Source organism: Esox lucius, chromosome 11, assembly GCF_011004845.1.
Source record: "Esox lucius isolate fEsoLuc1 chromosome 11, fEsoLuc1.pri, whole genome shotgun sequence".
NCBI lineage: Eukaryota > Metazoa > Chordata > Actinopteri > Esociformes > Esocidae > Esox > Esox lucius.
In genome coordinates, this window is record NC_047579.1 from 40,379,120 (window position 1) to 40,394,028 (window position 14,909).

Sequence of the window (14,909 nt, forward strand, 5' to 3'; positions counted from 1 at the left end):
AACCCTTTCGGATCCGAATGGCAGTGATTATTATATAAATAAACATTGACTCCCATCTTGTGCTCCTGTATACTTCTATCATCTGACTGGTCAACTCATTTTCTCACTGCACTCAGCTTACTCTGTTTCTTTTCTGAAGCTGCCCAGAAAACAGAAGAATGTCACTGCCACCCTTGCTCTTGTTCAAGATTGACACTCACTGTGAATGAAAGCTGACTTATAAAACTGCTTGCACTTTAATCAAACAAACACTACTAATGTAGTGTTTGTTTGATTAAACACTACATCGGATTTCACCACATCACTGATAAAACTCCCTTTATTTGATAAAGGGCCCTGTGTGATAATTTATTTATTTTAATTATCAATCATTAAGGCTTTATGAGTTAGCAGGCAATTTGTCATCTTACAACCCAATACCCCTAGCTCATTGTCTGTTAACCAACACAAACAATGCCTGCACTTCAATTGCATCTTGGTTGTTTCATTTCAAATCCATTGTGGTGGCGTACAGAGCCGTAATTATGTAAATTGTGTCGGTGTCCAAATACTTCCGGACCTAATTATATCCATCCATCCATCCATCTTCTTCCGCTTATCCGGGGCCGGGTCGCGGGGGCAGCAGTCTAAGCAGGGATGCCCAGACTTCCCTCTCCCCAGACACTTCCTCTAGCTCTTCCGGGGGGACACCGAGGCGTTCCCAGGCCAGCCGGGAGACATAGTCCCTCCAGCGTGTCCTAGGTCTTCCCCGGGGTCTCCTCCCGGTGGGACGGGACCGGAACACCTTCCCAGGAAGGCGTTCCGGAGGCATCCGAAAAAGATGCCCAAGCCACCTCAGCTGACCCCTCTCGATGTGGAGGAGCAGTGGCTCTACTCTGAGCTCCTCTCGGGTGACCGAGCTTCTCACCCTATCTCTAAGGGATCGCCCAGCCACCCTGCGGAGAAAACTCATTTCGGCCGCCTGTATCCGGGATCTTGTCCTTTCGGTCATGACCCAAAGCTCATGACCATAGGTGAGAGTAGGAACGTAGATTGACTGGTAAATCGAGAGCTTCGCCTTGCGGCTCAGCTCTTTCTTCACCACGACAGACCGATACATCGACTGCATTACTGCAGAAGCTGCACCGATCCGTCTGTCAATCTCCCGTTCCATCCTTCCCTCACTCGTGAACAAGACCCCTAGATACTTAAACTCCTCCACTTGAGGCAGGCACTCTCCACCAACCTGAAGTGGGCAAGCCACCCTTTTCCGACTGAGGACCATGGCCTCGGATTTGGAGGTACTGATTTTCATCCCCACTGCTTCACACTCGGCTGCAAACCGTCCCAGTGCATGCTGAAGGTCCTGGTTAGAAGGGGCCAACACGACAACATCATCTGCAAAGAGCAGAGACGAAATCGTGTGGTCCCCAAACCTGACACCCTCCGGCCCCTGGCTGCGCCTAGAAATTCTGTCCATAAAAATTACAAACAGAACCGGTGACAAAGGGCAGCCCTGCCGGAGTCCAACATGCACTGGGAACAAGTCTGACTTACTGCCGGCAATGCGGACCAAGCTCCTGCTTCGGTTGTATAGGGACCTGACAGCCCTTAGCAAAGGACCCAGGACCCCATATTCCCCAAGCACCCTCCACAAGATGCCGCGAGGTACACAGTCGAATGCCTTCTCCAAATCCACAAAACACATGTGGATTGGTTGGGCAAACTCCCATGAACCCTCCAACACCCCGTAGAGGGTATAGAGCTGGTCCAGTGTTCCACGGCCCGGACGAAAACCACACTGTTCCTCCTGAATCCGAGGTTCTACTATCGGCCGTATTCTCCTCTCCAGAACCCTGGCATAGACTTTCCCGGGCAGGCTGAGAAGTGTGATCCCCCTATAGTTGGAACACTATATAAATTATATTCTTAGGCCTATTTTTTTATATGGTTGTTTTGTATCTTGTTCTTTGTGGCAGAACGGGTACCTCCAGGACCAGTTGAAGTTGTCGATACACTGTATTACCAAGACAGTATATTTGAGCATTGAGAAGATCTCATTAAAATCAGTCCATCACTGCCTCTTTCTGAATGAATGCCTGGCATTAACATTAATAACTTTGTTTCCACTCTAACCCTTAAACCTTTTTGAGTCCTCACCTTGCCTAAAGACATTTAGCAAGCAAGTTTATTTATATATAGCAATTCATACATAGAAGCAGTTCAATGTCCTTTACAATAAAAAAAAACTGTCAGATTGTTACAATTCTCAAACCACCCTCCAGGGGGACTCTCCACCCCGGTATCTCAATCCTTGCACTCCAGGATTGAACCCATCAGTCCCTTCGTGAGATAACCTCTGCTTCGATGTCTTACCCGGCTGTCTCCAGGGGGACATTAATGCCATGTCTGTACATGTATTTTATATTCATCATCAATGAATTACAGTTCCCAGAACTGTTTACTGAACCACCCCGGTATCTCAATCCTCGTGCTGCACCACTTGGATAAACTTGTCAATCCTTTTGTGAGATAATACCTTCATCAATGTCTAAACAGCAGCACAAGAACTTGCATATAGAGATTGAACTATAGAGATTGTAGCATATAGAGATTGAACTGAAGTGGTCCAAGAACTGATCCCTGGGGAACTCCGCATGTCATAGCCACCCTATCAGATTCATGATTGCCAATGGTGACAAAGTAACTCCTGACATCTAAGACCTGAACAAATTAAGGACTGTCCCGGAGAGTCCTACCCAATTTTCCAGCCTGTCTAGAAGTGTTCTATAATATACACTGTCAAATGCAACAGTAAGATATAATTAAACCAGAACTGTTATTTTATCCAAATCAGTATTCGGCCGTATATCATTTAAAACTTTTATCAGAGCCATTTCAGTACAGTTGTGAGGTCGGAAGCCTGACTGAAATTTGTCTAAGAGACTGCTTGAGTTCACAAAATTGCTGAGTTGATTGAAAACAACCTTCTCAATGATCTTGGCTATAAAAGGGATATTTGATACAGGTCTATAATGCATTCAGTGTTCTCTTTTATAAAAGATGCTTAATGGCAGATGTTTTTAGAGACGTTGTGAAAACGTCTGATTGCAGAGAGCCATTAACTATTTGCTGTGCATACATTGTTATAGAGTTAAAAATAGTAAAAAAAAAGTCAGATGGCAGTGTGTCAAGACAACATGTGGAAGCTTTAAGATGCCAAATAGTTTTTTCTTGGGAGTTTTGGTAAATTGTATTAAATTGTAACATAATAACCGAGTTATGTCTTGGTGGTCATGGTGACGGTACAGTGTCAATGTTTGACTGTAGTTCTGATGTTCCGTCTAATACTTTAGATTTTTTCACTAAAGAAACACGCCAATTCATTACATTTCACAGTGGACACGAGTTCTGATGCTGTCTGCTTTACAGGGTTTGTAAGCTTGTTGACTATGCAAATAGAGTTTGGGTATTGTTGATATTCTTGTTGATCATTCCTGATAAATGTTGCTGTCTGGTCCTGCGTAACTCATTGTTGAAGCTACCAAGGCTTTGTTTATAGATGTCATAGTGGATTTGAAGTTTTCCTCCACTTACGTTCCGATTTCCTACATTCTCTTTTCAGGGCGGTTACCATCATGGTGGTTCTCCATGGTGTTTTCTGTTTGCTCATAGTTTTCTTTACCTTTACCGGTGCAACACGATCCATGACATTCAGTATTATCCAGGAGTTCGTCAACTGACTCTGCACTTATTGTTCGAAAGATAGCTATAGCCTCCATAAACTGAGCGTTGGTACTCTCATTAATGTACCTTTTGTTAACAGAAACAGAGTTTACTTGAAAATCCGGGGCGATCAGAGATGGAAAAAAGACACAGAAATGATCACCACCTCATGGACAAACAATAAACACTGATGTAAGATGTCAGTAGATCAGGGTGAATCGATTTGTTGAGTTAGGAGCCCTAGCTCTGCCTTCTGAGGGAAGAGATATCTTTTGACATTAGGCTTTGAGCTCACCCTTCTACTTTGCATATCTGCCAGTCGAAAATAATCTGGCACTTGCTTTGATTACTTGAGTAGCACAGTGAATGCACGGACAAAATGCAGAGTAAACCTGCATTAGAGTGGGGAAATGTCAGGTGTCATCGCACAGATTCCTTAGTTAAAGTGAGAGTGAGTTATAATGCACCATTCTTGTCTTTTATTTTTTTTTATTTCTAGTAGGGGCATGTTGCTGAAGCTTGCCAAAACACCAGTGTGTTTTTTAACATTTCTGCCAGAAACGTTAAAAGAATATGTTGTGGATTGAGTTTCAACTCATTTAGTTAAATATGAAAAGTATCCCTTCGCTTTACAGATGTAAATGTTATAAACGCGTAAAGGACTTAATTAGGCCTGCAAAGCTATGGAAAAATCTACCACAGTTACTAGAACCAGAAGCTAAAAAAAAAAAACATTACAATTATTAGATAGTAAAATAAGAATGTACTTAACATACTTCAAAAATACTCTCTGAAGTTTAACACGAAGGACCACTGAATGACAAGTATAGGCGCTGATTATTGGCCGGTAGCAACCACAGCAGCGTGTCTGGTAAGAACGACGGGAGTCAGTATTCTATTTCCAATCTTTACGGCTGATTCACCACACACAACACAACCATTACTGAACAACACAATACAAAACACATGATTGTTCATACTGACACTCATATTTATAAAGAGATAGTTCATAATTCGCATTACATCATGTGATACCTAGGAGGGCAACCAGATTACAAAATGGGGTCTTGTAGTTCACTGTTAAACTGTGTACCTTGACAAATTCATATATTTATGTAAATTACTTCACATAATCTTCTTCATTTATTTTGGAGTATGTTGTAAGAGCTGGGATACATTCTTTCAGTTGGCCCCCAGACCACAAGCTGTTATCTGGGTTAGACAGTGGACCAAGCCCTCTCTCTCACTCCTCACACAAGCCTCCTACTGACAACTCCCAAACGCATTCATTCCTAAAGCACCCTCTGATTTGCCAAATGGGTAGGTGTAGAAGACAAACAGTAAAGATCAAATAAAAGGAAATGAACAACAGTTAAGGTGTGGATGGAAACCCAAACAGGTTTTCTTTTAAATGAAAGACCATACATCAATGTTGTTTTCATACTTGTTTGTTGGTTGGTGATTTTGCTTATTGACATGGGCAAACAGTGCAGGGCTGTTTTCCAAATAACACAATTCAGTGGATCATTAGACAACTACCTCTTGTGCTGTTGGCTCAAGTGTTCCAGCTTCTGTTCGGAGCAAACTTAAGCATGAGCTAGTTAAATTGTAAGGCTTTTTGCTACATTGAATATTGCTGAATCTGAAAAAAATAATCACCATTGGGACTGAATGGGATCAAAAATGGGATCAAATGGGATTATATTGGCATCTCATCTTCTACCACAACTTATCCTCTATTTTCTCACTCCTTCAAGAAAGGTTTCACACAACCTTGAGTATTTTGTCCCAAATAAATGTTTTGGGGCAATATATTCACTTATATTATTGCTGAAGTAACATAGATGGAAGTAAAAGTTGATTGTGCATTACATTTCCTTATATGGTAAAAAAAAAAAAAAAAAAGAAATGCTAAAAAATACAGAGGGACCCCAAGCCCAGTGAAAACTTGCAGATGAATGAGGCATGTTGAAACAGCTTCAACAAGATCCTTGCAGGGCATATGTGACAGGAATTTAACCCTCTAACACACCCCTTTTTTTTTTAAAGTGACCCTTAATATTCTACAGCTGAACATTTTATTACAGAAGGTTTTCAAGCAGTATAGTGACTATGATAACAAAATGAATGGTTCATTAAATATAGGCTTTTTTAATTCCAACATAATAGCTTTGTAAAAGTGTACATTTCTTCCCATTTTAAGTGCAATGGGAAGAAACAGCCATTACTCTTTTACAAACATTATAATTCTATTAATTTAATGGTAAAGTGTGGCATAGTTCTTAAACGGATCGTGTCCCTGCTGTAATGAATGCTTGGCAGCCAATGAATACACTCTTAGAAAAAAGTTTTCCAAAAGGGGTTCTTCGGTTGTCCCCAAGGGATTTGGAACACTTCATTTTTCTCCTTTTTTGGTTCCAAGTAGAACCCCTTTGAGTTTTGTGTAGAATCCTTAATGGCAAGGTTTCTATATGGAACCAAAAAAAGAGAAAAATGAAGTGATCCAAATCCCAAAGGTGTCTCTTATGGGGACAGCTGAATGATCCTCATGGATTCTACAGAGCACCTTTACACTAAAAGAGTAGATGGGGTTGTGTCAGAGAAAAGCCTGCGGAGAACAAATGTGAGGCTGCCTTAGTCAGTAGACATGATTCAGATAAATGCAATAAGCAGGGTGACTCAAGAAGGAGGGTGTTACTCAGTTTTAACGGCTTGCATAATTTAGGGGGAAAGCCATTTCTGTCATTTATTCCCATTAAATGTTCAACCACGTTAACGTGTCAGGACAAAACAGGGGCTTTTAGTGATGCCGTTTGGTGCAGGAAAACAGGAAACATGGTCCAAAGGTACATTTAATTATGACTGGCCAATCACACAGAGGGAGTGTAGGATATGTTTGCTATGCTAAACACGGGACGTTCCGCTGCAGTATCAACTTCATAGAAAAGTATGTGTTGAGAGATGGTTTGACAAGGCTAGAGATGCAAATCAAGAGATGGTGATTGATGAGTTGGAGAACAAAATGAAAGGAGCATAGTTGTCACACCCAGAAAAACAGTTGAGAAGAGATACACACACAGACACACACACACACACACAATAGACTCTGCCCCCTCCACACACACACACACACACACACACGCACTCACAAGTAAATACATAACTTGAACACCACTAACGTTACACACACACACACACACACACACACACACGACACACCACATATAATACATGGCAGTGGCTTATGTATTTGGCTGACCTCTCCTGCCTGTATTCACATGCATCTAAATGACCCCCATTGCCGTGCACACAGACTCAGGCCTTCCCTGTCAAAAGTTATGGTTGTTTATATCGTTTTACATTATTCATCACTGTTGTTGTTTACATCGCTGTGTTAAATAGTCTGTGTTTTACTCTTTTCTAGCTTTCGACTTTTTAAATTTGATCTGCAGTTTTGGGGGAAAGGTCGTATAAGTAAACCTTTCATGTATCCTTAATCCTGTTATTAACGAAGTAAGCAGAAAATAAAAATATGTTTGATTTGATGCAAAGATTTAGGACAACCTTCCTGATACATGCTCGTCTTGTGATCTTTTTCACCTGGGCGCCAGAGGTGGTGCAGCAGTCAAATCATTCGTCCGTGGAAATTGTCTTTTCCCAACAGCACAGCTGAGATTTCCCCACATCTGTACTCTACTCCTGGGATTTAGAGATGCATTTAATAATGCAAAAATGTGTTATCTACAGTATGAATTGCATAGATCAATAAAAACGCTAACAATTACAGACGTACCTTTCATACTGTCTTGACGATCACTCATGAAAAAGACATGCACACTTTTATGTTACTGGAGTGTTCTTCCTTTTAAAGTCACTGGGAGTGGCAAGTGACCGGTACAACTCAGAGCACATGCAAAGCCCACGATTTTGTTCCTACGATGAAAGGAAATCTTTACGGCGGTCTGAGCTTTAGTTGCCTCAGTATGATATTGTTTTTCCAATTTGCTAACATGTAGTGTGATTTGTGCATTAAAAATAATTTTTGCCAAAAATATACAATGGGAACCTGATCTGTTGTAAAATGCACTGTTTAAATACAGTTCAACTATGATGATGACAATTACAGTAATTGTTACACTGTAATTTCATATAAAATCACACTCACTCCCTAAAAATGAAATGTAAACACAAAGTGTTTTATGCTACTATCAACGTAAACTCCAGTGAGAAATGTTTCAGAGACCCCTTTACTTTGGCCAATAGAGGCCCAGCTATTCTGCTCCACAAAATGTCTGTCAGTGAGTAAATTCCTGTGTTCAGAGTGCTTTCTTTTTTGGTACAAGACAGATGTAGCTGCAGGCAGAATGTCACTCACTACCATTCAACTAAGGATTACCATGAAAGAGCAGATGAAGCTGGGGAATCAGGTTTATCCTAGTCGACACTGCAGGCCTGAAAGTCATAAGCACTAAAACACTGGGTGTAAAACCATCACTTCTGTCAGACCCGCACCCAATTATTTTCACCCAAGGCAAATACCTTTCCTGATGTGTTCAGAGCGGGTAAGCCAGGTCTTCATATCAGAGAATGTCCCAGGTGTTGTATGACAGGGTTAGATTCTGCATCGTTCATACACACCATTTTCATTGTGAGACAGATTAAAGACCAAGACTCAGGAGTTGCCAGTGATTCAGTGCAACTTATTTCCCCATCGTCTGAATGAGAACCTGGCGTTGACGCATGGGTGTGACAGGTCAACACATGAGAGTTGTAAAGATAGGATTATTTACCGCTTTTACAATGCCTTGTGTTACTGAGAAACTGAGTCACCGGTTGAGACTGCAGTAGTGACATCTGGGAAACACAATCAAGTATAGTTTTCCCAAACCCTGTGAGAATAACTTAATAAATAATACAAAACCAACCTAACTATCAATTAACCTGTGAAAAGCCCTAAAATATCCGGTTTTACACTCGTCTTTTGTTTGGGTAGTGGGCCTGTTGGATCAGGTTTTCTGGGTGTGTCACTGTATCGGTGACCGCAGGGTCATAACACTCACTCCCACATGCCTCGCTCTCAAGCCTAAGTGATTCCCCTGCCTTTTACAAATGGCCTGAAATGCTAAGTGCATTCCAACAGGCAAAGACCCACCCGGGATATGTGCATCGCCGTGACACGTAGCGCACAGCTTGTAGCGTACAACACTCAAACAAGACAATAGACAAATCAGAGATGATTACAAATACGCCGTGGTTGTTAAGAGAAATCAATTCATGTGGTTATTTTCCTTCTAGCACTGACTGCTTATGGCTACTTTAAAAATGCATGTAGGACCAGCTATTTTAAGATGAAATGCAAGTAATTCTGTATAAGAGTGTTGGCTAAATTATCTAGTTCTGTAATGTAAAGGATGTGATGGTGGGTACAGCTTTGCTATCCTCTTTGTAGTTAGTGAGGGGACATTTTGTTTGACATTTTAAGAGTACTAAAGACAGTTGCCATTATGCTCAGAAAATGTTAGCCATGGTAAAGCTGTTAGATGCCAAGGTAGAAAAACCACGAGAAAGAGCTGAGAGAGAAAAGTTGGTGGAACAGTGACCATTATCTGAATAAGTTGAGTGGGACAAATCATAAAACAGACTTCATTTACACAATGTTTAGAGGGTGTGTTTTTTAGACATACCCTTCTGTGGAAGATGAATCTGTTAGCCTGAAAGGGGCTTGGAACCAGCCATGCGGGATCACTGGTTATACAGGTATTTTGCAAGCGGAAACATGCATCAGTCAACAGAGACACTGTTCACATAAAACCATGAATGAGAAACGGTCACAATTAGCGTAGATTGAATTTACTAGCCTGATGAAAATACTTTGTAATCCCCTACAATGAATAAGACCAAGTGTCTTGCAGTGACAAACATTTTACATAAAATAAACAGAACAGCATTAAAGATTATTATGATCTAGTCCCGTAATGGTTTCTGTTCCCTAATCCCCAAAAAAACCATTCAAGATTTATATCATGATTTGGAGTCAGCCTATTGGATCCTTATTGGAATTTTCTAATTGCATTTCTTCACATTCATTGTTCATAGGAATCAATATTATAGCATTTTGTCAGCAATCTTTATTTTGACAAATGCTACAAAGTGTTTTTTGACTGAGAGAATGGCATGCAATAGTAAAGAATACATTCACTTACCTTAGTCAAAAGCAATCAGTGTACCATCAAAAATGATTATAAACCCGTTTACAGTGCTATTTCTGATGCCTTGCATCTTGTTTTGGATTCGTTCCTCTCATTATAGATTTCAGGTGCACTCGTGACTGTTAACATTGCTTAGTTCATTCATTAGCTTAGAAACAATGCAAACATACATTTTTATCTGGCTCCATAAGTTAGGGCATAATCAGGGGGTATGTTTTCTTATTTGAACCGACAAAGGTTACAAATAAGAATATAGAACAACGTAATGCATTGTGAAGAAACAGCGTGACCTAATTTGTTGCAAATTATAAATATATTTTACATTGGTGATTTTAGTGACCACTAATGCTATCTTAGAGAAGACCAGATTTTGGTTAATACGTTAATATAAAGAAATATTTGATTGAAATCCATGCACTTGGTTTTTCTTTATTACGGTTTTAAGGGTGGTTCCGCAGGCATTTTGTGTGTTACTGACTAAATAGCTGGTTTCACTGCTCATCCAGGTGTGCATAGAGCAGGCAGAAATGCTGCTGGGACATTCCGCGACTCCAGGACACCACATTCCTTCATTAAAGCTGAGTTGTAAGTATCTGTTAATGGTTGGCGTGGAGATGGCCTTGACTCACTGAGCTTTCTTTAGCCTGTTCACATACACCTACCACCATTAGTGTTCTGCTGACAATAAAGATAAAAAATCTCAGTACTCGTCACGGTTTTGACACGCCCTAAAGCAATCGACGGACCGGTTTGATCATCCGAGTGGGTGGTTTCCTTCTGTGAACAGAGGATTAGGGGGAGGTGTTACCTCCCACACCGGTCATCATCCCTCCCTCCCTCCTCTAACCCACTCCTCTGTGGCTGTATAAATTCACCAGTCCTTTGCCTCCACTCTTCACTAACTTCTCTCCAGCTAGGTCAGTAACACAGCAGACTTCCTCATCATGTCCTATACCAGCAGCAGCTTCATGTCCTCAGGGGGATCCTCTCGCCTCTCCAGCATTGGGGGCGGTAGCCGCATCGGTGGCATGAGGGCCGGCAGCATGTACGGGGGTGCAGGTGGTGACGGGGTGCGCATCTCCAGTTCCAGCGCCTCCAGGTCATTCTCTGCTGGCGGCAGTGGTGGTTTCAGAAGTGGCGGTTATGATGGTGGTTTCAACCTTGTTGATGGCCTGGATGTGCAGGTGTCCGCCAACGAGAAGGCTACCATGCAGAACCTGAACGACCGTCTGGCCACCTACCTGGATCAGGTCCGTGCCCTGGAGAAGGCCAACGCTGACCTGGAGCTGAAGATCCGCCAGTTCCTTGAGTCCAAGACCTCCCCGGCTGCTCGTAACTACGATCACTTCTATGTCACCATCCACGAACTCCAAGAAAAGGTATGTCAACACGTTGTCAGCCACACAAAAGCATCATGCCAGCTGTCCACATGTTTATTCAATAATAACTAATACCACACTCCTCAAACAAATGAAGCTGATGAGGGGCTGTTATATTTCACAACTTGTCGAGGAACAATTGCTGAGCTTTACACAAACAAGTACCTGTTCCCAATTAATTAATTAATCTGCTTCCCATTACTGTATTGATGTCCATAAAGGCAAATTATCTGTTCTTTATTTTCATTAATATCCTTGCAGCACTGCAAATGCTGTGTAAGCAAGACTGTCAGACAGGCTTGCACATCGAACTGCCTCAAAAGCGAAACTGTTGCTCCATTCATCCATTCAGTCCAGATACAAGTGTTGAACTCGAAAACATTACCTTCTCATTCAGATCCAGGATGCGACTCGCACCAACGGTGGAATCTACCTCAGCATCGACAACGCCAAGCTGGCAGCCGATGACTTCAGGGTCAAGTGAGTAAATGAGTGAACCCTAACAATAAAGATGCACAGATACATGCTGTCTAGGGTAGATAAGCGTAACGGGCGTGCCATAAAGATGTAACAACTTCCGCAAATTAAACAGACGCAGCATTGTTCTAATAAATATGTATTCATTTCCTCAGGTATGAGTCCGAGCTGACTATGAGACAGTCCGTGGAGGCTGATATTGCTGGCCTGAGGCGAGTGCTGGACGAGCTCACCATGTCCAGATCCGACCTAGAGATGCAGATCGAGGGGCTGAGAGAGGAGTTGATCTTCCTCAAAAAGAACCACGAGGAGGTGAGCCCAGTTCAGTTACTCAAGAGCAAATTGAAAAAATGCACAGGCGCACGCAGACGTTTAACCCAGGCCATTAATTTCTCCTCCAGGAGCTGCTGGCCATGCGTTCCCACATGACCGGCCAGGTCCACGTGGAGGTTGACGCCGCGCCGCAGGCAGACCTCAGCAAAGTCATGGCTGAGATCCGCGAACACTACGAGGCCGTCGCCACCAAGAACAACAGGGACTTGGAATGCTGGTTCCACACCAAGGTAGATTTTCACTACTAAAATGATTCCACAATGTATGTCCACAGTATCTTAAAATGTCCAATGAATTGAAATGTTTGTTTAATAAAAAATGTTTGGATGGTGTTGTCCACAGACAGAGGAGCTGAACAAGGAGGTCGCAGCTAGTACAGAAGTCATTCAAACATCCAAATCAGAAATTTCTGAAGTCAAACGCACGCTGCAAAGTCTACAAATTGAACTGCAATCACAATTAAGCATGGTAAGGCTATTTAGAAATATAATTTTTTTGGTCACCCATCAATGACATTTTCCAACTGATTCCTGATGTTTGTTTTTTCTCCAACAGAAATCCTCCTTGGAAAATACCCTAGCTGAAACACAGAATCGTTACTCGATGCAGCTGTCGGGCTACCAGAGGCAGGTGACCAGCTTGGAGGAGCAGTTGCAACATCTCAGGGCTGACCTCGAGCGCCAGGGCCAGGAATACCGGATGCTGCTGGACATCAAGACCAGGTTGGAGATGGAGATCGCAGAGTACAGGAGGCTTCTGGACGGAGAGGCTGGCAGGTAAACACTTAGTCAAAGTTTTCCTTTTATAAAGCACACACGTACAGTCAAAAACATTCCTTTGATAGAACCTGACTACATTTTTCTGTTTTTTTACTCTTCAGCGTGCTGACCACATCCCAGTCCTCGTCTGCATCCTCATCCAAAACCACCACAACACGCAAGGTTGTGACAATTGTGGAAGAAGTGGTGGACGGCAAGGTAGTCAGCTCCAGTGCCGGGACAGTGGTCGAGTCCCAGGAATCCAAGAAGTAGAGATTTCACACAAAAAAAACACTATCTCTCTGATGCCTGCTGTCATCCTTTCTCAAAGAGATTAAGAAATAAATGTGTTGAAACCTATCTCTAGTGTCCTGAAAATGTCTACTTCATCCCTTTCACTCAATACACATTTTTCTGAGCAGTGCCTTGTCATATTAACTGTAGATGACTTTGATTTTGGTTTCATGTTTAACACTGAAATTTGGACAATGTTGGAGAATCAGCTTAAAGTACACACATGCTGGGGTAAACTTCTGCAGTGCTGTTTGATGAAATGTAATCTCACTAACTTTACTTTTAATTTCACACAAAAAGTAGGACCTGGTCGTAGCGTAAATCTTATGAGAAAAGTACTTTGGACCCTAAAATAATAATGATAATAATCTCTCTTTTGACTTTGAACCTTTTGAAATACAATTTCCTTATGCAGAAATACAATGCTAAAAAATATAAAGGGAACACGTAATCTTCACAGTATAACACCAAGTCTAAACTTGATAAGAGGGATATCAATCTGTCCAGTTAGAGAGCATAAGTGATTGTGAATCAAGTGCACTGGAGAGGGAACAGCAAGACAACCTCCAAAAAGGGAATGGTTTTGCAGGTGGCGGCCACAAACAATTGCTCTCTCCTTATCCTTCCTGACTGACTCTTCTCTAGTTTTGACTTTTGCTAGTGTCCTTGTCACTGCTGGTAGCATGAGGCGTTACCTGTAGCCCATTCAGTTTGCACAGGTAGTCCAGCTCCTCCAGGATGGCACATCTATACATGCCATCGCAGGAAGGTTTGCTGTGTCTCAAGAGCATGGAGATACCAAGCGAAAGGCCGTTACACAAGGGGCACTGGACAGGGCCTAGAAGGGCATCAATCCAGCAGCAGGACTGTATCTGCTCCTTTGTGCCAAGAGGAACACGAGAAGCACTGCCAGAGCCCTACAAAATGACCTCCAGCAGACTACTGGTGTGCATGTTTCTGACCAAACTGTCAGAAACAGACTCAATGCATGAGGGTGGCATGAGGGCCCGACATCCTCTAGTGGCACGTGTGCTCACAGCCCAGCTTCGTGCAGCTCGATTGGCATTTGCCAGAAAACACCAGAATTTGCAGGTCCGCCATTGGCACCCTCTTCTCTTCACAGATGAGAGCAGGTTCAAACTGAGCACATGTAACAGACGTGAAAGAGTCTGGAGATACCGTGGTGAACGTTATGCTGTTTGCAACATCACCCAGCCTGACCAGTTTGGCGGTGGGTCAGTGATGGTCTGGGGAGGCATATACTTGGGGGATCGCATAGACCTCCATGTACTAGTCAATGGTACCTTGACTGCTGTAAGGTACTGGGATGAAATTCTCAGACCCATTGTTAGATCTTATGCTGGTGCAGTCGGCCCTGGGTTCCTCCTGGTGCACGACAATGCCCGGCCTCATGTGGCCAGAGAGTGTAGGCAGTTCCTGGATGACGAAGGCATTGATGCCATTGACTGGCCTTCATGTTCCTCAGACCTGAATCCAATTGAGAACCTCTGGGACATTATGTATCGATGCATCTGATGCTGCCAAGTAGCGCCACAGACTGTCCAGGAGCTCACTGATGCCCTGATCCAGGTCTGGGAGGAGATCCCCCAGAACACCATCCGCCATGTCATCAGGAGCATGCCCAGAGAGTGCATACAGGCACGTGGAGGCCATACACACTACTGAGTCACATTATGAGTTGCCGTGATGAAATGCACGCAATTTGGAACAGCCTGTGATTTCAATTGTTTACA

General features: G+C 42.7%; 1 protein-coding gene across 1 annotated transcript; it reads left to right on the forward strand.

Annotated features, from left to right (window-relative positions):
* Positions 1–10,803: 10,803 nt before the first annotated feature.
* On the forward strand, positions 10,804–13,221 carry LOC105013274 (keratin, type I cytoskeletal 13). The gene is made up of 7 exons (XM_010874683.3): positions 10,804–11,293; positions 11,691–11,773; positions 11,926–12,082; positions 12,172–12,333; positions 12,446–12,571; positions 12,659–12,879; positions 12,984–13,221. Exons 1-7 carry the CDS (start codon positions 10,859–10,861, stop codon positions 13,132–13,134), a joined length of 1,335 nt encoding a protein of 444 aa, XP_010872985.2. The 5' UTR covers positions 10,804–10,858; the 3' UTR covers positions 13,135–13,221.
* The last annotated feature ends 1,688 nt before the right edge of the window (positions 13,222–14,909 follow it).

Coding starts and splice junctions, on each gene's coding strand:
- LOC105013274 (XM_010874683.3), top strand. CDS start 10,859: ATGTCCTATACCAGCAGCAGCTTCATGTCCTCAGGGGGATCCTCTCGC. Junction 12,334..12,445: donor AATGCTGGTTCCACACCAAG/GTAGATTTTCAC, acceptor TGTTGTCCACAG/ACAGAGGAGCTGAACAAGGA. Junction 12,880..12,983: donor CTGGACGGAGAGGCTGGCAG/GTAAACACTTAG, acceptor TTTACTCTTCAG/CGTGCTGACCACATCCCAGT.